The sequence below is a fragment of the Leptodactylus fuscus genome, chromosome 1 (assembly GCF_031893055.1).
Source record: "Leptodactylus fuscus isolate aLepFus1 chromosome 1, aLepFus1.hap2, whole genome shotgun sequence".
Taxonomy (NCBI): Eukaryota; Metazoa; Chordata; class Amphibia; order Anura; family Leptodactylidae; genus Leptodactylus; species Leptodactylus fuscus.
Window position 1 is genome coordinate 69,488,621 of NC_134265.1, and position 26,164 is coordinate 69,514,784.

Here is a 26,164-nt window from a genome sequence, read left to right on the forward strand (position 1 = left end):
TACAAAAATTCTAAACTTTGTCAAATACAAAACTTCCACTGAATCTCCGTATTGGGACATCATACCGTTTTTATATATATTTATATATTATTTTGTGCACACAGCTGTAAAAGGCTTCTTTTTGTGGGAGAAGTATTATTTTTTATTTATACTGTTTTGGGAAATGTCTGATATTCTGATGACTTTCTATTCATTTTTTTTTTGTGTGTGTGTTGAGGCCAAACAGTCTAAACATGATTTTTTTTTTATTTTTTTTTTAACCTGCTGCCATAACTGCTAATTGTTTTTATAGCTCAGACATTTTTGGACGTTGGGATACCTAGGATGCTTGCATTTTTTATATGTGAGCTAGACATGGAGTGATTTTAATTTTTATTTAACAGAACTACACTAAGGACAGGCATTAGAGCAGAACATCTATTAGGTTAAAGCAGGGGTAGGGAACGTATAGCTCTCCAGCTGTTGCAAAACTACAACTCCCAGCATGCATACTTGCTGTGCTGTTCTTGGAAGTGAATGGAGCATGATGGGAGTTGTAGTTTCACAGCAGCTGGAGAGCCAAAGGTTCCCTACCCCTGGGTTAAAGCATGCCTAAACTTTAGATCAACTTTTGATTTTCTGACAGCATTTATAACCTTAATCATTTTTGTTATATACTTTAATTAGAGCTGAGTGAACAGTAAAATGTTCGAGATTCGATATTCGTTTCGAGTAGCCCCTCAATATTCGACTACTCGCATCGAATATCGGACTCTATTATAGTCTATGGGGGAAAAATGCTCATTTCAGGGGTAGGCAACATTCGATCAAATTATACTTACCAAGTCCACGAGTGAGGGTCGGCTGGATCCTCCGAGAAGTCTTCTCCTTGCAGCGTCCCCGCGGCATCTTCCGGCTCTGAATTCACTCTGCCAGGCATTGGGCCTGGGCAGAGCCAACTGCGCATGTCCGCACTACAAGCGGGCATGCGCAGTCGGCTCTGCCCAGGCCCGATGCCTGGCAGAATGAATTCAGAGCCGGAAGACGTTGTGGGGAAGCTGCACGGAGAAGACTTCTAAAGGTAGGAGAAGAACCAGCGTTGATTGGCCGACTGTATAGCATTCGGCCAATCAATGCTAGTTCTGCATCACACTTTTCCATTCGAATAGCGAGTGGTACTCGATCGAGTATTTTGAATACCGTAGTATTCGATCGAATACTACTCGCTCATCTCTAACTTTAATGTATGATATCATCTTTTCATGAAATCCACTTTGTCCTTTATTTATTCTCTTCCCTGTTTGTGTTTTGTCAGCAGAAATCCTGATAGCTTCTCACTGGAGTGTATGAGGGTGGGCTCTTGTATAATGCAGGGATGCTGAGGCATTATATAACTTAAAGCAGTGGTTCTATGGCATATGGAAGCTGTAAATACAAATATCCTGACTGTTTTAGCTGGTGATATTTTTAGAAATTATATAAATAGAACGGCGATCTTGGTGGCATATGAAAGCTGAAAATCTATGTGACGCTCGACCCTTCTATTCAAAGTCTGACAGATGGAGACTTGTATTGAATAATAGTTTTTTGCATTTTATAATAATGCACAGAAATGGTTAGACTTAGTTCTTAAGAATTAGCTTATTATTATTAGGGTCAGCTTGCTGTGCTATATTCCAGACACAGCGTATAACAATAATATTCCCCATAAATATGTAACAGCGGTCACCCAGCCTGGTGCAGTTAGAGATATGTCACTTTTTTTTTTTTTTTTTTAAAGGGGACTTCTTTTGTTTAAATGTCCATTACTGGCCTTACTTGTGTTGCAATGTATTGCATGACTTAGAGCAACACAAAACTGCAATTTTATAATACAATTATCAATTTTACTTGAATAATAAGCCATTCGCTTCTCTTTAGATTGCCATTTAGAATGGAAGAGGTTCTGTTAATCGTGCCCTATTGGGTATATGTTTTACATTGGGTACTGCCTGTAACCTATTCCTCCTTTTATAGGCTTCATGCATGGATTATATAGTGCCTTGTGTTTTGGCATTGTTGAGCTGTCTGCATCCAGCTTTTCCTTTTTCTTTTCCTTCCATACAGGATATGTTCTTGAATTGAATGTACTGTTTGCAATGTGAAGTCTTTCCAATTATTTTGCTTTATTCCCCTTCATCCGTATGTAATTTTTTTTGTGTCTGATAATATATTGAATGCTTGCTTTGCACCACTCCATTACCACAGGTCCCATCTGTGAAGTGGACTTCTCTCAGAAGGGAATTGTTGCATGACCATGTTCTTTTCCCACTAATCCGCATCGTGCATCAAATATTGCTATTAACATTACATGTCTGAGACCGGTTGCCTTATGCTGGTGCTTTGTTCATGTGTATCTAATCAGAAACCAAATCTCTGTTTCCAGGTATTATCAGATAGTAATAGCCATCTAAGAGCAGCCAGACTCCTGGAGCAGAAGCACAGCGGTTTAGGTAAGTATACGTTCCTAAACCATTTCATTTGATATCAAGTTGGGACAATGCTAACAGGCTGAGCTGCCAGTAGCTTTTTTTAATTTTTTTTTTTTAATTTTATTTTTTTAACCGACTGCTCAATTTAAAAGTGCATCCAAGCATGGCGGCAACAAGCAATACTTATGAGTGGCTGTGCTTTTTTGACAACCAAATGATGATGCTGCTTATTTATATATAAGAACAATTAAACTTACAAAATGCAACTAATTTTTTATAAAATAATTACCCTCTTTCCAAAAACCAGAGGAGCCTCCATGAACCACACAGACTCATAAAGCATACATAAACTTTCATGTAACTTTAGATTTACTACCAGCTTTTGTCATTAATAAATTAACTAAGTTTATTGCTGCTTTATGTGAAATCCTACATGGAAATCTGCCTTCATGTTTTTCTCACTGGAGTACAGGCCCTTGTATGACGCAGTGAAGCTGAGGCTGGAGCGGGGAGTCAATTCTAACTCTTATTCAGACACTAGAAAACATAGAGCATCATATGAAATATGCAGATGCTGCTGCTCCAGTACCATCTGTGGCTTCAACTGTAGAAAAACTGAAGAATCTGAACTGGAGATTTTCTTCCTTTCATATGACACCAGAACCATGGTTCTATAATTTAAAGTGCCTCAGATATAAGTGTTTGAAGTGACCCCCTCTCCAGCCTCAATTTCTCTGGTAGTTACTAGAGATGAGCGAGTAGTATTCGATCGAATACTACGGTATTCGAAATACTCATACTCAATTGAGTACCACTTGCTATTCGAATGGAAAAGTTCGATGCAGAACCAGCATTGATTGGCCGAATGCTATACAGTCGGCCAATCAACACTGGTTCTTCTCCTACCTTTAGAAGTCTTCTCCGTGCAGCTTGTAGTGCGGACATGCGCAGTCGGCTCTGCCCAGGCCTGATGCCTGGCAGAGTGAATTCAGAGCCGGAAGACGCCACGGGGACGCTGCACGGAGAAGACTTCTCGGAGGATCCAGCCCGACCCTCACTCGTGGACTTGGTAAGTAAAATTTGATTGAACATTGCCTACCCCTGAAACGAGCATTTTCCCCCCATAGACTATAATAGGGTTCGATATTCAAGTAGTCGAATATCGAGGGGCTACTCGAAATGAATATCAAATCTTGAACATTTTACTGTTCGCTCATCTCTAGTAGTTAACATTATTCACAAGAGAAATCGTCACTGCTTCTAATAGGGAGAAGGATACAGAAGGGACAATGTGGATTTCAGTGCAGTATTTCACAGAAGTAGACCATATCCATTAATAAAGTATATTACAAAATTTATTAGTGACACAAATGCTGCCAAAAAAAAATCACGTTTTTTGAACGTTTAGGTAGACTTTAATGGGCCCCAATTATTAAAACGAACAAAAGCAATGTGGCACTCTTTTTGGAAATATAATAACCCCACTAGTGTTCTTGCAAGGAGACCCTCCTAGGGAGACTCGATTCCCCGCATCTCTCTTCTGTACTTCCAATAAAATATAACAGCTGTTTAAGAAACCTTTTTTATAAAAAAAAATAATAATTCCATCACGCTTTCCCATGCAGCATGCCTATCCTACAGTATGGGCAACCAACCATTTTTTTTCTTCTTCCAATATAGATCATATTCTACTTTTTACCATATGTTACTGTTTTATGTATTCCCAGTGTTTTTTGTAATCCCCTGTGCATGTTGACATGAGAGGTTTTTGACCACGTCGTCCTAACCACATCAAAAACTCGTGGGTTTTTTCAATGCCGTTTTCGGCTGTGTGGCTTATAGAGACAGGTCCTATTTAATAGGTTTTTGACTGCCGTTTAATGTAAATGTCACCCTAATAAATATTTTTAGTTTACTTGTTCTTCAGGTTTCCCCTTTTTATAAGCCTTTTGCTAGTATTTCTATAGAGATCAAATCTCACTAGGAATATAGCCTCCTCCTTTCTTAAGAATTACAGAATAGTGATAATGTCAAATGACAGCCTTCCTAAAGCATTGTCCTCTGTGTATAGCTCTTGTGCACATATTGGTGTGTTTTATTCATATGTGTATTCACAGGTGTTGTATATTTTATCTGAGAATCCTTTAGAAATGATCACTTGGTAATAATCACAGCATTTAGGTATTCATGAACCTTCTGCATGTACTGACTGAGCACTTCACCTCATGCATGCTGTAATAAGCAGCCACATATGTGGGGAGCGTGATGTCGACATAGGTATAAAAGATATGATGATGAACAGGATCTGTCAGGTGGTCGATGATACCCCGATTGATGGCAGCATATGATCTAGTCAGAAGTTCAATTATATGATCTTATTCGAGATTTCTATGTAAAAATCTCTAAAGTCTTCCAGGACACTCGAAGAGAGAGTCCTGCCTCTTCCGCTCACACAGTCATGGAGTCCCAGTAAAATCAAAGGGGGTCTCCCATTAAAGGAATGATTTCTAAACCATTTACTTTCTGTTATAGGGGAGGATAGTGACAGTGTACTTGATTTATTATAATTTTTTATGGGGTTTTTCTGGGAAAGTGAAGTTTTATAACTGATTAGGAGCAACTTTTCGCATAGGTTCACACACCGGTTTTTTGCAAGCAGTTTTTTGAGCCAAAATTAATAGGGGCCGATAAAGCAGGGCCTCAAAATCCGACAGGAATTGAACCTGTTCCATAATTTGCAGCCCGGGCCTGTAATTCACGTCATGTATACAGGACCATAGAAATGAAAGGGACCATGTGCTATCTGGAAAAAACCCAGATAGCACACTAACATTTCACATGGTCGGCTGCAAGGGGCTTAAGGCAGGTTTTGTTTGTTTTTTTTTGTTTTTTTTTTTATTTTATTTTTTCTCTAGCTAAAGTTAAAGAGCTTCAGGATTTGACTTCAGGTGAATTCTGCCTTGCATTAAATTAATGCAACCCATTGAAATGAATGGGAGACAGGAAAAAAAAAACACACACACACAAAAGCTCCAAACAACTCTACAAAAAAGGTTAACTTTTTTTTTTTTCCCATTCATTTCAATGGTGTGTGCAAGGTGGAATCTGAAAGAAAATAGGTCATGGTGCTCCTTTTTTTCCTCTAGCAGAAAAATCAGCTAGAGGAGGACAAAAAAAATCTAATGCTGCATCCCTTTGAAATGAATGGGAGAGTTGGGATGTGTTTTTTGAGACCAATCTGTATGCATATAAGCTGCTTGTTGCGCTATACTTGGTTGTGTGCGCTAGATCACCTTTTCACAGTATGTGTTAAATGGATGGTCTCACAGCTGTGGCCATGCCTGAGTGCACCGAACAGATTACCGTATATACTCGAGTATAAGCTGATTTTTCAGCACAGTTTTTGTGCTGAAAAAGCCCCCCCCCCCGGCTTATACTCGAGTCTATGACCAGCCGCAATATCAATGTATAGAATCTCCCTTAAAATAGTGGGGGGAAAAAGGAAGCTTTAAAAAAATAAAAGTTCTAAATCCCTCCTTTCCCTAGAATACATACAAAAGTAGAAAATGACTGTGAAACACAAACACATTAGGTATCCCTGTGTCTGAAAGTGCCCGGTCTACTGAATATAGGGTATCTGCAGTGCTCCTGTTCCGTCGGGAAGGGGTTAATAGGAGCACTGCAGATACCCTATATTCAGCCAGGCTGAATTCCAAGTGGGGAAAAAAAAAAAAAAAAAAACAGTCCTCAAGCTCAGGGAAGGGGCAGACAGACAACCAAAACACCCCCTCCCCTTCCCCAGCACCCAGCAACTACTGCACCCAAGAACTCCGACCATTTTAATTTTTGAAATTTTCCAGTAGCTGCTGCATTCCCCCCCCCCTCGGCTTATACTCGAGTCAATAAGTTTTCCCAGTTTTTGTGGTAAAATTAGGGGCCTTGGCTTATACTCGAGTATATACGGTATTTGCATACAAATTAAAGTTACTTTTCTCAGCAGCAAGCTTGCACTCTGGCACAGCCCCTGTAACACTGGTAGTGGTGGTAGACTATCTTTATACAGCTGTTGGAGACACTGAATAATATCCTTTATTCGTGGGCTCAACATCTCCCCTGCTGTGCTATGCTGAAATCAAATAGGAAAAGCATCAGAGACCTGACAGAGCCACTTCAATGTTTCCCACAGAGACTCTTTCAATGTCAATGCCGTATGGATGGACCTTTTTAAGTCACTGGTATTCATGCTCCATTTTCTTTTTTTCTTCCTATATTATTTTGCTCATTAAGTGAAGTATATTATTCTTTTTTTTTTTTTTTTTTTTTTTTTTTTATACACCTTCTCTACATATTAAGGAAAGGATGTAATTACGTGCAGATAAGACTGTCAGTCCCCTACTCCCATGTCCCTTCTTCTATAAGCCAACCTGCCAGGGCATTTCTGTGATATGATGGCAAGACAGAAGCTATGTGATATTCAGGTTTATGTGACTGACAGAACTCCTAGGAGAGACAGTAGGAGTCTTGACTCATCAACTCGCATATTGTGACTGCTCTCCTTGTAGCGTATGTATACTAGAAGCTATCATTCACTGTGTGGACAAGATGAGCAGGATTCACGCTGTCTCTCCTTGGAGTTCTATCAGGTTTTACTCGACTCTTAACCTAGAAATTCTGCTTCAAATCACAAACCTGTATGTCATGAAGCTCAGCTGCTGCCCCTTTGCCAGATAAGACGTCAAATCACTTTGTTTCCCTTTTAAGTGAGATGGAAGCATATATTTACAATACAGGAGAGTAGACAGCCATTGGTGGGTCAGTACAGTTGGTGTAGTGGCCACCTGTTGGCCGCCGACCTTCCCCATAAGTATAGGCCATAAATTCATTAATCCTTGATGACCCCTATAATAGAAACGCTTAAAGCTATTAAATCTAACATGCTGCAGGTGATACAATGTAAGACAATATGATAAGAGCATTGTGGATACACCTGCTCAGTGAAAATGGGGAAACAATTATTTTTTTTTTTTATATAATAACTTTCTACTCTACTTGGGATTAATCCACCTATTGGTTCATATCTGTCTTAGCCGTGTACCATAGGTCCTAGTGCTTTGTTCAAGAAGTATACAGTGTTGGCCAAAAGTATTGGCACCCCTGCAATTCTGTCAGATAATACTCGTTTTCTTCCAGAAAATGATTGCAAGCACAAACTCTTTGGTATTAAGATCACATATTTTGCTTGCAATAAAAAAACACAAAAGAGAATGAAAAAAAAAAAAAGTCAAATCGTTGATCATTTTACACAAAACTCCAAAAATGGGCCAGACAAAAGTATTGGCACCCTCAGCCTAATACTTGGTAGCACAACCTTTAGACAAAATAACTGCGAACAACCGCTTCCGGTAACCAGCAATGAGTTTCTAACAATGCTCTGCTGGAATTTTAGACCATTCTTCTTTGGCAAACTGCTCCAGGTCCCTGAGATGTGAAGGAGGCCTTCTCCAAACTGCCATCAAGAGATCTCTCCACAGGTGTTCTATGGGATTCAGGTCTGGACTCATTGCTGCCACTTTAGAAGTCTCCAGTGCTTTCTCTCAAACCATTTTCTAGTGCTTTTTGAAGTGTGTTTTGGGTCATTGTCCTGCTGGAAGACCCATGACCTCTGAGGGAGACCCAGCTTTCTCACACTGGGCCCTACATTATGCTGCAAAATTTGTTGGTAGTCTTCAGACTTCATAATGCCATGCACACGGTCAAGCAGTCCAGTGCCAGAGGCAACAAAGCAAGCCCAAAACATCAGGGAACCTCCGCCATGTTTGACTGTAGGGTCCGTGTTCTTTTCTTTGAAGGCCTCTTTTTTTTCCTGTAAACTCTATGTTGATGCCTTTTCCCAAAAAGCTCTACTTTTGTCTCATCTGACCAGAGAACATTCTTCCAAAACGTTTTTGGCTTTCTCAGGTGAGTTTTGGTAAACTCCAGCCTGGCTTTTTTATGTCTCTGGGTAAGAAGTGGGGTCTTCCTGGGTATCCTACCATACAGGCCCTTTTCATTCAGACTCCGACGAATAGTACAGGTTGACACTGTTGTACCCTCGGACTGCAGGGCAGCTTGAACTTGTTTGGATGTTAGTCGAGGTTCTTTATCCACCATCCGTACAATCTTGCGTTGAAATCTCTCGTCAATTTTTCTTTTCCGTCCACATCTAGGGAGGTTAGCCACAGTGCCATGGACTTTAAACTTCTTGATGGCACTGAGCACAATAGACATAGGAACATTCAGGTCTTTGGAGATGGACTTGTAGCCTTGAGATTGCTCATGCTTCCTCACAATTTTGCTTCTCAAGTCCTCAGACAGTTCTTTGGTCTTCTTTCTTTTCTTCTTACTCAATGTGGTTCACACAAGGACACAGGACAGAGGTTGAGTCAACTTTAATCTATTTCCACTGGCTGCAAGTGTGATTTAGTTATTGCCACCACCTGTTAGGTGCCTCAGGTAAGTAACAGGTGCTGTTAATTACACAAATTAGAGAAGCATCACATGATTTTTCAAGCAGTGCCAATACGTTTATCCACCCCCTTTTTTATGTTTGCTGTGGAATTACATCCAATTTGGCTTTTTGACAATTCTTTTTGTGGTTTTCCATTGAAAACAAATTAAATGAAGATGATAATACCAAACAATTTGTGATTGCAATCATTTTCTGGAAGAAAATGAGTATTAACTGACAGAATTGCAGGGGTGCCAATACTTTTGGCCAGCACTGTAGATGGAACTCGTGTGTTTATTGATGCATTACCAAATTGTAAAGTACCTAAGAGCAGAGTCCCATTTCAGATACGTTATTGCTCTTTCGAATGCCCTTAAGTTGTTTCGCTATATCCCATCAGCAGTAACAGGCAGAGTTTGTGTTTGTCCCTTACATCATGGAGGTTGCTGTAGATGGGGGCTTGTATTTTGCTGTTAGTTGCAAGGCAATGTTGGTCTGTTGAAGGGCTTATTCCAACAGCAGTGTATTATCACTTTGCCTTTTCCCCACCACATCCTAGATATAGGGAACATAGAGAACAGTGTATATCCTTTCCTTTTATTTATTTCATTTTCTTCTTTTTTTGATAATACTTTTGTTTTTGCACTTGTTTATCACCTTTTCTATTTGTAAAGACTTTGTTCTATGTAATTCTGTGCCACCTTCTGTTACTCTGTTTAGTTATCTTAAACAGTATTTTTCCTATTTCTTTATCTTTTTGTTTTTTCAGTTGTATTAAATAAAACCCAGTCAAGGAAGCTAATCTAGCTGGCTTTAGCTTATTTCTGCAGTGGTGTTTTATAGCGCAACTTTGAATTTAATGGAGAAATTCAGCTAAGGCCATGTTCACGTCTGTATCAGAGTCTTCATTCAGAGACTCCGTTGCCTAAAATTGCCAAACTAAAAAGTTACGCACTAAAAAATGTTTTATTGTTTAGTTCGGTGCATTCAGTTACAGACAGACACCAAACAGACCCCACTGTAGTCTGGTTCTGTCAGTCCATCAGGCTCCACATATGTCTGTTATTTTAGTGATACATTTGTCTAGTGCACCAACAGACCCAAATAACGGACAGACTGACACGGGTATGGTCCTAGCGAAACATACAACTATCGATCTGCTAAAAAAAAGTCAGTCATTACTGGATCAGACCGTGGTGGTGGCGGCGGCAGTCTCAGCTCTAAGGCCCCGTTCACACAGGGCTAGGGACTGCGTATTTTGGTTCTGATTTTGACACGGGAAGCCACGTCAGAATAGGACCCAAATGCGCTTGTCGCAGCTTCCGACAGTCGTGGCTTCCCGCTCCAGAGTAGGCCCAAATGAATGAGCCTAGTCCGGAAGGTTCTGCTGTGAGGCGGACGCTGCGGCTGAATCAGCCACGGAATCCGCCTGAAGAAAGGGCAGCTCGCTTCTTTTCTCCACTAGCGGGAACAAACCGCAAGCGGAAAAAAGAACGCTAGCAGTCTGCATAGACCTCTACTGTGAGGGGGCGGATTTTGAGGAGGATTCAGCGCCACAATCCACCCCCTCTTGCCCCGTTTGAACAAGCCTTTAGGTAGCCCAAGTTTAAGATTACCAAATTTCCATGATCTTGTTTGGCAGAAACATTTTCAGGTTGTCAATTTATAAGTTTGTATTTTAAAGTATTAACATGCTTCTTCTATGCCAGATCATATTCTAAAGCCATTCAGTTAGAACTTTCCTGCACTGCATATAAAACTTGCCTGGTTTGTACAGACTATGCAAAAATCCTATATTTTATTTTCTGAAGCCTAAAACTAATCCTGCTTTACAAAGATTGTATCTGTGACTTGTGGCATCTTCAGGATGCTGTAACTGTTAAATCTCATAATTTGCTGAACTTAGAGTGTGAGTGGAGAAGGTCATGGAGTAGCATTTGTGTCCAGCATGTCATCCTTGACAGATGAAGGGGCTAGTGGAATGTTGGGTGGAGGTAGAAGAAGTCTCGTTACTAACAACAATACGTCAGTGTAGCCAAACTTAGGGCTATGGTCAAACAAGGAACGATCCGGAGTACATGGAAGGATCATACCTACACCTTTCCTTATGGGGAAAAAACTTGGATGAGGGTAAAGCATCCTCAGCCTTTATAAGCAGGCTTTGGTAACATGGAGGTAGAGCACTAACTCCACCTTCATACCAGCTCTCACTCTCTTCATTTTGACACTTGTTATTTGTCATGCATATTCTATGTTCTTTTAACTTTGTTTAATTTTTGGACTGTAACCTATCTATTCGTTTGAATTAAACCTTCGTTTGCTGTTTTAACCACAAATTGGATTGGACTCCAGCTGCTTCTTGGTATCACCGAAGTACACCTCTTGTCTCATCAGTCAAGTGGTGTGGGACGTTATTTAACAGTAACACAGATTGACTTGTACTCTGTGCATTTAAGCTCAATAAAGTATTGAATAGGGGGGCTGAAAAGAGGTGAAGTATACACCCCATTCCTTCCACTGCATTGGTAAAGTGTGACCACCATTGTGTGTTCTGGTCCTCCAATATCTGCAGTTGCGTTTCCTATAGATGTGCAAAAGTGTCCGGTGGATCACTGCTCCTTTTCACATGTTTGTGTATGTATATTGACACACACATGTATATGTACTGCAACTGTAATATTGCCCAACTTGTTCACTTGAAAATACTCCAACCCTATTTTTGACAATGGTTCACATAATATGTTCTGGAAGGGGTCACTCATATATCTACTGGGTAGATGGGGTAAACAAAGTTTTCTGGTCTCCAGTAATGCATTATAAGCTTATAGTTTATCTTTGTATTATAGTATCTGTGGGGAATGAACAATCTATTAAAAAAAAACTACATTATATTTTTGTTACTGCTATTTTCTTCTTAATAAATAAACATGTTAAATGAACAATGGCTGATTTGCCAATTTTGGTGGACTCTGCCAACTAGATGTGGTGGGGAAGGAATAAGAATTCGGCTGACAGCCATTTATGATCTCTCCTTCCCCCAATATTCTTGCATATTCCACTTGCACAGACATGCATGTGCTCTCAGTGCGAAGAGTAAGCAGATGTCAGACACAGGTGGCAGTCTGTCTTCTGTGGGAACAAAATAATTAAGCATATAATCCTAATGCCCTTTCCTTTTGCTTTGAGGACTGAATAGGATACCCCAATACACATTCTACGTGCTTGGCCCCACTAAAAGGGCGTAATATGTGTATGGTCACCATTTATGACCTCCCTCAGCTGAGCACAAGTCATCCTTGTCTAGTAACCTCCTATCCCTTACCTTACTGATGTAGTATGTGTTTTTGGCAACGTTACCGGTACTGTCACTTTGGGAAGCATTTTGTAGCCTGTTCCTATAAGGTAAACCTTGATATGTCCTGATAAATTTCCTAGAAAGTTATTACCGCTTACTGTGTTACCATCTTTAGAAGTGCTGAGAATTAAAGACTTACTATGGATATAGCAATAAGGATGTCTGCTTGTTATTATTTCTTGTGCCTTGTTGAGGACATTTTTGCTCATTTCAGGTCTTTATAAGGTGAGTCTTCCTATATGAAGCTCCCAATTTGTACTGTACCATTGGCTGTACCATTCTGCCACTTTGACATACTTTTTACCAGCTAAAAAAAAATAAATAAAAAATCTCCAAAGTGCCAAATACCCCACTTCCTTTTGACTGCCCTCTCCGCACTTTCATCTTCCTTGGTAGCTGGTCACACTGGAATATGTCTCCCTGCAGACACTCAGTTACAGAAAAAAGAATCAAGGAAGTATTGTCATTCTGGGAAGTGTAAATTCAGAAGTCACTATGGGAGCTCTCTACTACGAGGTAAGGAATCTAGTGGCGTTGCGTCCTCCCTGCAGCACAGTAGGGTAGCTGTGCACCTACAACTGGCCTTGCTTCAGAATGCTCAGACGCTGGATCCTCCTCAGTATTTTTATCCTAAATACTGATTTTTGTTGCAGTAGATATGGGGGTTTACATTATTCGATTTTTAAAGAAAATTTTTAGGCAAATAAAAGAATTGGTGCCTTTTTTTGGCTCAATATTTTTTTTACTCCAAAAATGGAGTATTTCATGGATCCATAGTTTCCAGCAAACCCCCCTCCCCCCAAAAAAACTAGAAATGCTTTAGATTTAGCACCTGTACTATTACGTAAGCCAAAAGTTTGCGGGCTGTTGAATAGTGTGAATGTATAGAACATTAGTTTTGTAGATGTAGAGGAGTATATATAGAGCTAGTAATATGTACTATGTTATACATTTCGTTTGTGGAACGGTAATCTTGCAGATTCATTTTTTTTTCTAGTGATTATTAAGTGTTTTTTTCTTTTCTTTAAGACTAGTGAGCTAGTGCTGCTGCTCTATTGGATGGGAGGCAGATTTCTGTAGCAGAAGCCTTCACTTTGCTGTTCTGTTTGCAATACTGATGAGTATCTTAGGGGGCGTTCACACTACCGTCAGTGTCCGACAGGTAGTGTCCGCTCCTAATGTCCGTGCCAGATTTTGAACGGACACTAGCTGTATCCGTGAAACTTGTCATTCATTTAAATGGAGATCGGGTGCGTTCTTTTGCACTCCGTGCCCTTCCTTCACTGTCCGCTTGTAAAGATGTCCGACTTTTCAAGTGGACAGAAAAACCCAACATGTCCAAGCGGACACTACCTGTCGGACACTGACGGTAGTGTGAACGCAACCTTAGTTGCTCTGCTATACTGTACCTACAGGTGGAGTGGACCAGGAGCTCTAGGAGTGTATTTAAGCAATATAAGATAGGATTAAATCCTGCCCTGTTTATATTTGGAAAGCAAAATTGGACAACCCTTTTAATGTTTAAATCAGCTAGGGCAGTGGAAAAAAAACCTACTCGCCTGTCCTTGATGCTCCGGTGTCTTCCTGGTGCATCCCAGTTCTTCTGCTCCGACAACTTCTTCCGGGTCACTTCTGGAGTGACCGCTGAGGCCAATCAGCGGAATTCCGGAATAGAGCCATTCAGCAGAAGGACCGTAATGCCCCTGAAGACACCAGAGTATCAGGGACAGGTGAGTGAATTTTTTATTTATTTTTTGTTCTTTCAGTGTCCCCGGCTGATATAAGAGTTGTCCATTTTTGCCCCCTTTAATGGGGTTGTCTGGTTGATAGCGGTATATATATCTATTTCACCCTGAAACATACCAATGACCCCCGTTTCAATGCCCTCCTCAAAACATAAGTAAAATACGCAACCAAACACTGGCAGGTTTGATACTTATTTTTGGTGCAGGTTCTGTACCGAGGGCCTGCACAAAAATACAGCTCATATTAGTTGTTAAAGGTTTAGAAACTCCTATCGGTACACGGTAGGACAAAAATATTTACGCCAAGTGTTTCTGCTACAAAATTTAAATTTTACAAATCACATTCATGTTAATGTATCTTCTGAATGCTGAATTGTACTCTGACAACAACATTAAGAAAAATGTGAGGTCTTGGACTCTGCCCATCAAGGCTTTGTATACGTAGCGCTCTTTATACAGTACCTTTTTAACTAGTGATATTTGCCATTTTGGTTTTAATCACTTATTTGCTCTTGATATGACATGGCATGGGTGGCCTTTAGGCATCACATTCATATGTTTTTGAATATTTTGTTCTAAAACTGGGGTGTATATATACAGTCACATTGTATCTCATCCTGTGCATGGTGTAAATTTGTATTATTTTGCCAGAAGAAGTATTAGTGAGTGCTGGAAAGATGTGTATGGTAGTTGCAGATGTGTATGGTAGTTTTATTCCTAAGTTGTTAAAGCTGAAGTTAGACATGTTGGGGGTTTTTCTCCACCAAACTTTGCAAATAACCTTCTGTGGGTTTTGTACACACAGACTGCCATGCTAAGGCTAGGGTCACATTACCATTGGATATCCATTATGATAGTGTCCGTATAAAAATAAAAAAATGGACATTTATCATAATAGTCACTAAGTGATGTTACTGGACACTTTAAAAGAAAAAAAGGGGGTAGGGGTATTACGTACACTAAAATATAACTTTTAGGCCTCGTTCACACGGGCACGGGATCGTGTATTTTGGTCCTGCGTCAGAATAAGAGCAAAATGTGCCTGCCGCAACTGTCGTGGCTTCAAACAGTCGCGGCTTCCCAACTCCGGAGTAGGCCCAAATAAAAGGATCTAGTCTGAAGAGTGCTGTCGTGAGGCGGATGCCAGGGCTGACTCAGCCGTGGAATCCGCCTGAAGAAAGGGCAGCTCACGGAAAAAAAGAAGCTAACAGTCTACATAGATCTCTATTGTGAGTGGGCGGATTCTGAGGTGGATTCGGCGTCAGCATCCACCCCCTCTTGTCCCGTGTGAACGAGCCCTTAATGATAATTCTAAAAGTACTATGTAAATATTTTCTAAAAACACGCTCAACAAAAGGTGGTATAGGAATCGTGAAGAAAAGATGACAATATTTCACTAAATGATGCCACAGTCCATTAGGAATGACATAGGTCCCTAGTATAATTCTCTAGCCCCTGGTCAATAGGGGTTAGTGCCAAATTAACCCCTATTGATAACTTTAAGGGGGATATATAGAAATTCCCTTTAAGCACTTAGATAAACAAGGCCTTACTGACCTATTTTAGGCCAAAATAGAGATGATTCAGGGACCATTACTATACAGTGTATATCCTTGCAGTAAAGTCCCAGTAATTATTCTCACTGCCGTGCGGTGTGTATTGTAATTTTAAACCACCACACATACACACATAGAATATAACCTACCGTCAGTAGAGGACCATCTGACCATTGCTAAATGATTCTAGCTAGAGAGCTTAACATTGGTTCTCCCCTAGTTTTTGTTTCTGAGCATGAGCAGAAAAAAAAACAGACACAAATTAACGAACTGTAAGTGATGGCCATCAGTTACTGTCCATTATAAGGCCGTTACCCATAGACTTCAATGTTAAAAATAATTTTAAAAAAAATAACGGATGTTTGGTGTCCAAATATGAAACAGGTATGTTTTAGATTCTACTGCTTGATATGTCAGACAGTAAACTGCTTGACATGCTCTCAGAGACTGAAATATCTTTGATTTGATGTTACATTACGCTTACAGTGTCTCACCTTCCGTCTTTTTTACATTAAAGTGAATGATGGATGCAGACAGAATGTGCTCCATCTGCATCATCATCATTTTTCAGTCTGTTGTTCTGATTCTATGATGTATCAAAGTAGCAGACTGAAATTTAGCTGATGTGAACTTTACCTAACATATATGTTTTTTGCTGGATAGAGTATAAAGGAATAGGTTAGTCTACTACTCTATCTTATGTAGTGTTAAAAAGTCCTGCAGTGCCAGACTAGTCATAGTAATAGATATTTCTAGACAGATCCATGGCACTGAAATCTGTTCTGCAAAAAGAGCTTGAATTTATTACAGTATTCGTCCTTTTCCAGGCAAAAGACACATGAATATATTCCAGGAATAACCAAAATTTGTCAGACTTTTTTCTTTTTTCTAGCCGTATACTGATTTGTACGGGTCAGGCAAAGGCTGAAAGGATGTCAGGAGTTTATATATGTTATCCTAGCTGAAGATAAATCTGTATTGTGTTTTAGAATTGGTATATTTGCTACATTACTACATTAGCACCTAACTTATTTGGGAACTACATGTATGATTTTAAAAGATGAATTTTTGATTTTTAAAAGATATTTTTAAGCTTTGCTTTCTCCTTGCTGCTTTTGCTCTTTAACGCTATATTTGCAGCATGTTCAGTGGCTCCATCCAATAGGGCGAAACACAATAAATGAAACAATACAGTAGTGTCAGAAGCATTGAGGTAGTAGAGCTATATAGTACCTGTCACCTGCATGTCATGCTGAACAGAGGGACAGTCTGGTGCTTTTGTTTTTCTGGCCTCTGATGCAATGAGCAAGGATGCCTCATACTGCAGCCACATTTTATATTTGTTTGCAGGTACATAGAAGGCAGCGTGCTGGCTACAACAGGGTCTGATGTTATGTGACTAAAGATTTCAGAGTTCTAGATTATTGTAGATCTCCAGTACAGACATAAAACAGCATATTAGTATATTACTAGAAAACATTGAACTGTGCACTAGATGTGTTATGTAGTATAGGAGCTGTACATTTTTAATATTCTATGTTTAGGTTGGTTGGATAACTCCTCATTAATTGTACATTACTCCTTTCCCTCATTTACCATATGGCTATATGAAATAGATGTCGGCTGAGAATGCAGATGAAACATGATGTATCAGTTAAAGGGGTTGTCCAGTTTCAGTAAATGTTATTGTTTAGAGAATGAAAAGTTATACATTTTTTTTAATATACTTTGTGTCCATTCCTTGTGGTTTTCTAGATTTCTGCTTGCTGTCTTGCTTTTACTTCCAGTTGATAAAAATCCGTCCATGGTTATGTGATATACAGTCCATGGTCATGTGATGGACAGACAGGTTCACAGCTCGTTACAAGGATCTTTGATTACTGCACTGTGACTGTAACGAGCTGTGCCCCTGTGTGTCCATCACATGACCATGGACTGTCAATCATATGACCATGGACTAATTTTTATCCACTGGAAGTAAACAATGAATGACAGCAAGCAGAGATCTAGAAAACTGAGAGGTAAAACTTTTTCATTATACAAACAATGACATTTACCCTGTTTCCCCGATAATAAGACCCCCCCCCCCCTTCACCTCCTGGACCAGTCATGCTGGCACTCCGCTAAGGAAGCGTTGGCATGACTGCCGATTTTCCCCCAGCTCCAGCCGCTGCATAAGACATTCTCCGAAAATAAGACAGGTCATATATTTCGGAAGATACTTTAATATAAGACACTGTCTTATTTTCGGGGAAACAGGGTACTAAAACTAAACAACCCTTTTAACTAATTTGCACATGCCGCCATGACAGTAACCATACCCTGCTACATCTGTTTAAAAACATTTATACTAAGTACTGAAAATAAATGTTACATTAAGATCTGCATATAAAATAGACTATAAGGTATTTTTAAAGCAATGATGACTGTAGGTGCTGCATCTAATAGTAGGATAGAAGGGGGGATAGAAGCTGAGCTCCTAGAGATATAGCCATATATAATATAAACCTATATCAGAGTAACATTTTGAGTTCTCCTGCCTGGACTCCTAGGAGAGACAGTGAGAGTCCAGCTTACCCCACCCACTCACAACTTTATATGGGCAAGTAAGCTGGACCATCACTCTCTATCCCAGGAGACCTTTCAAGATTTACTCAGAGATCTTGTTCCCATACAAACCTTCTCTTCCTGTGTTATATCCTGTAGAGAAACAGAAAGCACCTTTTAGAGGTTCACTTTATGTCTGCAACAAGTCAGAAACAAAAAAAAACTATTTTAAACATGACTTGTTAGTTACTATTCAATTAATCCCCTAAATTTGAGAGATATTTTAGCTAAAACTAGATTAATAAGAAAACATATATTTTAGTGAGCAGAAGATGGCACAGTATACTCTAGATGGAGGATGCATTTTATATTTTACCTGTCTGTAACAATGCCAGTTCTTGTGTTGAATATGGTGCCAGATTAGAACCATGTTGCATGTTGCATGCATCACTTGTGAATGGAGGTACACTAGGTTGCTGTATTTTCTCTAACTCTCACTAGGGTCTCACTGCGCGGGTCTCTTTAGTACTACTGTGCTCGGGGCCTCTTCAAGTGCACCTAACCTTCTGGATTATGCTCGTGCTCATCGTAAAAAGCTGACTACTTCTGGCTGCATAGATGGTATGTGCAAATACACGCACACCGGATTGTGCAAAAACTGTGCCTCTGACCAGAGGATAGTACGCACATTTTTGGTGTGTGACTTTTTTTTTATTATTATTTTTATATATATATATATCATTTTATTTATTTATTTTCCCCAAATGATGTACTTGGGAAAACTTGAAAAGCTTAAATTATGATTTTATAAAAATGGCAAAATATCAATGTTTTCATCATCAATTCTATAAGCTTTCTTTTTGTTTTTGTGTTTTTTTTTGTTCTATAAAGAATGTGTCTGAGCCTAAAATGATCTCAATTTTTAGTATTTTAATATTTCCAAAAATTTATTATTTTGTATTATTTTTTTTTTCATCGACTTAGAGCTAAAACCAAAGTAGCCAGCTTTCCTTTGGACTTTTGAGGTTTTAAAACAAGCATCCAAAAAGTTTCCTCTTTGAAACCAAGTGTCTTTGCTGTGGTGGCACTGCATGCTGCTGGAGTTTAACAACTTTAAACACCCGGGGAGTCTCTTCTTCTCCTCTCCTTCCTTCCTTTCTTTCTTTTTTTTCTTCCTTTTTTATTTGGTAGCTTTTATGAATTTCAGGTACTCTTTTTCTCTTTCTTAGACGCCACACGCAGCTCTGCTGTTAAAAGGTTTTCTATCTCATTTGCTCGACACCCAACCAATGGTATGTTTTGTTTGTTTTAAATGATACCGCCATGCTTCATTTTTTTTTTTCTTTTGGTTTCCAAGCATTGGATGCAGTTTCCACTTCTCTTCTTCGATCATCACATCATTGGCTTTTACATCTCACAAAAAAAATGACTTTTGTCTGTCCTCAAGCAGCAAGCTTTTTTTTTTTTTTTTTTTTTTTTGGCATTTTTCTATATAGTTAAAACGTAATTTTTTTTAGCCGTTAAATATACATTGAACATCGGCATCAATATGTTATCTAAAATATGTTTGAAAAACTTTTTTTTTTATTTCTTATTTTAGATTTTAGAATTAATATGTATGCATTTTAAATATTATTTTATTATATGGTTGGACGTTCTACACACAGGTTAATGTTTTTTTATTTTTTTTATATAAGATGGGAAAAACTTCTTTGTATTAAATTAATGCTGTCTTTCCACACTCTTCCTAATATAATTGAGATGCTCTATGAAAAATATTCAGATTCACTGTAAGGTCCTCCACATTATTAATCATTGATTTAATGCATTTGGTGCATAAAATATGTGGCTGGGCATATTATTATTATTATTATTATTATTATTATTATTATTATTATTATTATTATAGAATTTTTTTTGTGGCTTTGATGCAATTGTAGTATAAGCAGATGTAAAGGTAAGTATGTAGTAACAGGAACAAGAAGAGTTTTGAATGCAATTTTATTATGTAGTTATTGTACATGCCTTTTACTATAATGTGTTGAGCAGCAAAAGCTGTCTATTATGTAATGGTTTATGTGATACTTAATGAAAATCCTTTCTTTGCACATAAACCTAACAAAGTTTGCATATTTATATGTATGTCTTACAGGATTTGAGCTGTACTCCATGGTGCCTTCCATATGCCCCTTAGAGACTCTCCACAACTCCTTGTCTTTAAAGCAGGTGGACGAATTCCTTGCTGCTATTGCAGCACCTTCGAGTGAATCTCTCTTGGATACTCAAACAGCTTCTCCTTGTATGGTGGTTTTTTAATATCTATATTTTTTATGCTTGTTATAAATGTTCTGCATCTGTCTATGAAAACAAGTGGGATGTTCAGGTTTATACGATTATGAAAAGTTCTGTATTTATGATCATGTAAACTGGTAACGTAAAAACTTTGACTATAAAGATGGTTTTAAAACTCTACCAATTTAACAAATAAGTAATTAAAATTGTGCAGACTTTTAATTCTATTGGTTACAATCATGGGAAAACCCCTTTTAAAGGGATTATATCATTAAAAAAAAAAAAGTTTTTAAACTAAAACCATGCAGGAATAGGCTTTAGAAAGGTTATTCATCTCTTACCTTTATTTTGAAGGTCCGCGTCACTGTTTTTGAATCTTTCTTTTTCTTCATTAAGGTAATTGCGCTCAGAGCACAGGGTTGTTATACATTCTAGCACTGCCTCGGTCTTCTGCCTCTCCTTCTCTTCTTACACAAGACCACCACAAAATGGCCAATGGAAAAGCAGACTGTGCGCGTCTGTCGGCCACTTTGTGGTGGGCTCGGGTAAGAGGTAGTGATGGAATAGGTAACAGCGCTGTGCTCTGAGCTCAGGGGGAACACCCTTGTGCTTTCTGAGCACAATTACCATAATGAAGAAAAGAAGAAAAATTCAAAAACTGCAGTGCGGACCTTCAAAATCAAGGTAAGAAATGAATAGTCTTTTTAAATGCTATTCCTATGTTGGTTATGATAGAATACATATGAATTTATCCCAGGCATGTTTAAAGGGATTCTAAGATGAAAAGGAAATACTATAAGGACACCCTAGATGTGGTCCTTTTTTTTTTTTTTTTCTTTTTTTTTTTTTTTCTCTGCCTGTGTTTTTATATCTGGCTCTGCTATCACTAAAGCTGGTCATACATGAGATTGCTACCTCTTCAGAGACCCATAGTAACAGGTACATTTAGGTTGGCATGCATGTTCATTTCAATATGATGAGGTACAGAAGTGCGATAAGAGGCTCAAAGGAATGGGCATGGGAAATCTAGACTGTGAGGGGCTGTTTGACAGCCTTTGTACATACTAGATTGTACGTCAATAACACCAAAGTTGCAGGTTTTGGTTTACTTTTATCTGTGTATATTGTTCATTCATAAGCTGCATAGAAATATCATGTCTTTCAATTACACAGAGAAGATTGCCGACATGGAAAAATGCATTGGTAAACCCACACGTTGGCTGCTAGTAATAAATTATAGAGGTTATAGGACACAATTTATTTTAAAAGATTTGCACCATGTTTATGATATTTTTATTGTATTTAGGTACTCCTGGATATCACAGCCATGTTGGCAGGAAAATCTCTTTGAATACATATACCCCTACTAAAATACTTCCAACACCATTGCTTCTTGGTACTGATGGTGCCATATCAGACCCTGTTACTACACGTAAGTAAAATGACAGATAAAATCTACAAATTAACAAAGTAAGGTCTTTATTTAGGGGTCCTTGCGAACAAAGGTGTTTATTTGGGGGTCCCTGGGAACTAACCATGAATGTTTTATAAGGCTATGCTTCCCTGTATAGTAAGAGAGTGGATATGCTTTCCTAATAGCCAAAATATGTTGTCATTTATATAGTGACAGGCATGGAATAGACTGGAGATGTGATTGAATCCAGTAAGTTTGTGAGGAGAGTGCTTCCCCCTGCCATCCACTTGTCTACTACTATGAATGGCAGCTTTCTGCCGCCATTGAGAGTGGTGAGGGTGCACACTCTTCCTGAATATCCTTGCTTTTTTGTACATGTAGACTTGGACACAGGTCACATTAATGACTGAAACATCCGGACTATTTGAATTGTCATCTGGATCACTATATATTGATGGCACTACTAACATGTTTCTGCTTTGTATATTCATCAATAAACTTCCTTTTTAAATAATTGGCGAGTGCTGTGGACTATCTACACTGCTGTCCCCATACTGTCCTGCCATTACTTACAACAATATAGTCTGGTGGCAGTTCCATGCTCAAGGAAGTCTGTCACCAGAATGAAGAATCTTAAACCATTAACACAGTTCAACTGAATGTAGCACATTTTTCCTCAAATAGGTAAAATCTGTATTTCACAATATACAAATGGGCAGTCTGGAGCACTGAGGATGTGCTCCTGCTATGCCCTACTCTGTTCTAATACACCAGTGCAAATTCGAAAACACAGCCAGGAGAGATTTCAGCATAGCTCCAAGGCCCTGTCACTTAAAGAGGACCTTTCATCAGATTGGGCACAGGCAGTTCCATATATCGGCTTTCCCAATCTGTGCCCTGGGTAAAGCGCTATCGGTCCCGGTACCGTAGCACTTTACAGTCAGAAGGGCGTTCCTGATACTCTGTCAGGAATGTCCTTCTGCCCAGCAGTGCCTATCGTGCTGTACAGTGTGAGCGTTCCTCCCCGCTCACACTGTGCAGCGCGTTAGAGTGTCAGGAACGCCCTTCTGACTGTAAAGCGCTACGGTACTGGGACCGATAGCGCTTTACCCAGGGCACAGATCGGGAAAGCCAATAGTGCGCTGTATTCAGCGCACTGCTGACTTTCCAGAAGTATATGGAACTGCCTGTGCCCAATCTGATGAAAGGTCCTCTTTAAAGGAGGGTGTATTAGAGCTGTGTGGAGTAACAAAGCCCCACCTTCAGTGCTCCAGATTTCTAAGTTGCATATACTAAAATAAATTGATATCTTACTGTTTTTCTCGGAAAACATGACCGGGTCTTATATTATTTTTTTGTTCTGAAAAATAGATTAGGGCTTATTTTAAGGGGATGCCTTTTTTCCACTCACCAAACCCCCATACACCCCCGAAAAATGTAGTTGGCAATTGCTAATGATGGATGGGCTCTCGCACACAGATCTGTGTCGCTGTTTTCTCAGGCCCCTTGACTGTTCCACTGCAGCCAAGTGTAGCAGTTGGCGCCCCATGGTGACCCCAGATAGCCACAATGTAGTCATGCCATCGGGACTTCCGAATCTGTGTGTGTGTAAAACCAGCACAACCAGTGGTTAATCCTTATTGTTGTGGAGAACTATCTCACTAGTGCCATTTTGTGTAGATAGCTCTCTTATAGTCAGTGTGATTCTCTTGGGGGTGCAATTGTTCTAGGGCGTGTCTGCTTTCCTTGATGAAGGGTCTGCTGTATCTGTTCTGCTGTATTCTATTTACTTTTTACATGTATAGCTGTCTGGACACGTTTCTTTGTAATGAACTGTAACTAGGACTTTTCGGAGTTTTGGAGTAGGGCTTATATTTCAAGCATACTCCAAAAATCCTGAAAAATCATTCTTGGCCTTATTTTTGGGGTAGGTCTTACTTTTGGAGAAACACGGTAGTAATGTAGGTATAGAAGGAGGCGAGTGTAAACATTCAGGCGAGCCTGACTTGTATAGCTATGTTGCTAGTTTAATAATCTTCACCCTGGTGACAGACTCCCTTTAACTCATTTCATATTTCGGGCTGGCCTATGCTTCATGCAGTTTTTCATTCTCACTCTCTAGGAGGAAAACCACAAAGCTAGATAAATAATCTGTCCATGTTCTTGTTACTTGTGCTAAAATAGTTCATTGTCTTACAGATGGCAGTGGAGCATCAGGCGGCATCCCTACAGCTTGTGAACCGCTCTCAGAAGGTCACAAAACCCAGGAACTAGTAAAAGAAGAGAAGACTCCTTCCCAGCAAGATGTCTGTATAGAAAGATCAAGCCTACATTCCTGAGTAGTTGTAATGCAGCATTGGGAGTCGTATTGAAGAGAATGTTGTATCTATATCTGAATCTGAAATATTTAAATATTTTTTTACTACGTATCAGTTTGTATATACTGACAGCATAGATGAAATGTACATTTTCTGTTTTGTGTTTACATTGTATGTAACTAGCAGGCCGCACATCCAGCATCCCTACTATTAATGGACAACATTGCCGCAGCATTCCCTGTCAACCACAGGCCGACAGTTTGGGGACCTGTAAAAACCTGCACACCAAAGAATGCCCATCTGCAGGAACGTGTATTGTAATCAATGAGATCATGTGCAGAGGTGGCCAGGAATACATAGTGCAAATATAGTGTTGGCAATTCATAGAACCAGATATTGGCGTCCATTTTCTAAGCGTTATTCTCTTTACTAGGTGTATGCTATACCATCTACAATATAGTGCTATGGATAATGGCACTACATTGTACTACTGTTTGCCAGTTTTCAGCACTTCTGTTCACTTTAATTATTTTTCTTTTCTTTTCTATGGTGTATGCCCATAAGGACAATTGCAATCTTACACTTCTCTGTTGCGCACGTTGTACACATTTTTGAAGCAGCAAGTGATGTGAACAATGGATGTTTTTCTGCTGGTTGTTATAGCTATGTTAAGTGACTCGTACGGTATATTACAGTATAAGGTTCTGGAGGGTCAGGCTAGGTTCAAATCTTTGTTGGACTCCGCCAGAGAGTCTGTCTAAAGTCGGCAGAGCGAAAAGCCCTGCCGTATAAAACTGGTGGAAACAACTGGTAACCGCTTTTTAGGAGGACTGGGTCTCCGTTTTTCAGGTCCCCAATGACTGAGACCCGAACATTAGTGTGAACCTACTGTAAGATGTACAGATGTAGCACCCGCCAAAAAAATGTTTAGTCAAACTATGGTAACCATTTGCACAGTGGGGTTATGCATAAATAGAATGCAATGAATGTTCCCTTGACAAATGCTACATCCCTGCCTTGTGTGGATGATTATATACCTGTCCCTGGACATAGTATGGCAAGTAGGTTTATATTACAGAGGTCCCTTATTTCTTTTTATGGGGAATTATGTATCTAAGTATGTGAATATGCAGTTGCTTTACTTTTACATACTATACTTTTAAAGCAATATGCCCTACATGCTTATTACCTTAAAGAATCAGGGAGGTGGTCCTAGTTTCTTGGACAGTCAGGCAATCCATCCCTTTCTTGATTGGTTGATGTGCCTCATGCATTCAGAGCTGGTGCAGTAAAGCAAGGTGTAGTGACTTCTGGGACAAGTCACTGTGCCTTGCTTTACTTCACCTGCTCCCAAGAAAGGGACAGGGCAACCTGACTATAACTATGTGACGTCTCAGAGGTAATGTCTGTGCGCGCCATTTTTAACGTTTACTTTTCAGGTGACGCAGAAGTGAAAAATTCACATGTATAAACTACACACTTAATTCCTTGCCCTGCAAAGTAGTATTGCCGAAAATGCAGAGCAAAGAGGGGTTTGGAGTAGAGCTGAGGGGTTAAAACTCTTGACAAGTTCCCTTTATAAATGAAAAAATAGCTTTATTAAAACGATTACAAACCTCTGAGAGGGGAGCAAAATTGTTTATGTAATGCATTCTATAATGCGCAATATGTTCATACAGTAAAATGCATCAGAAAGCAAAATAATACAATAAAATGAATAATATTTTAGTGCAGGATTACCAACACAGCTAGCAATGCTGCAAGACGGGCAGGACAATCCACCATGTGCTGCACATTAGAAATGTAATAAACACCATTGATTTGCATGGACCAATCATGTCAGGAATAGTGACATTAGCCAAAATAATAACTGCAAATGTTCCATTTATTTGGAGGATGTATTCAGTAAACTTTCATTAAAGGCGGTGTGTATATATAGCAGCATGCCTAGTACAATAATAAAAAATATACATACTGATGATTTGGGGTTACAATTATTA

At 39.3% G+C, this 26,164-nt stretch overlaps 1 protein-coding gene across 8 annotated transcripts in view; it reads left to right on the plus strand.

The window, feature by feature from the left end:
• The window catches only part of PPIP5K2 (diphosphoinositol pentakisphosphate kinase 2), an 83,927-nt gene extending 58,949 nt beyond the window's left edge, over positions 1–24,978 (plus strand). For 2 of the 8 annotated variants that reach the window (XM_075271585.1, XM_075271623.1), the window contains 5 exons: positions 2,405–2,471; positions 18,642–18,761; positions 20,293–20,439; positions 21,739–21,864; positions 24,046–24,977. In XM_075271585.1, the coding sequence (XP_075127686.1) occupies positions 2,405–2,471; positions 18,642–18,761; positions 20,293–20,439; positions 21,739–21,864; positions 24,046–24,185 (600 nt within the window). In that variant the 3' untranslated portion in view covers positions 24,186–24,977. Of the gene's footprint in view, positions 1–2,404; positions 2,472–12,688; positions 12,809–18,641; positions 18,762–19,369; positions 19,433–20,292; positions 20,440–21,738; positions 21,865–24,045 lie in introns of all 8 variants that reach the window. The other 6 variants (XM_075271649.1, XM_075271596.1, XM_075271605.1 and 3 more) reach the window with 6 other exon arrangements.
• The last annotated feature ends 1,186 nt before the right edge of the window (positions 24,979–26,164 follow it).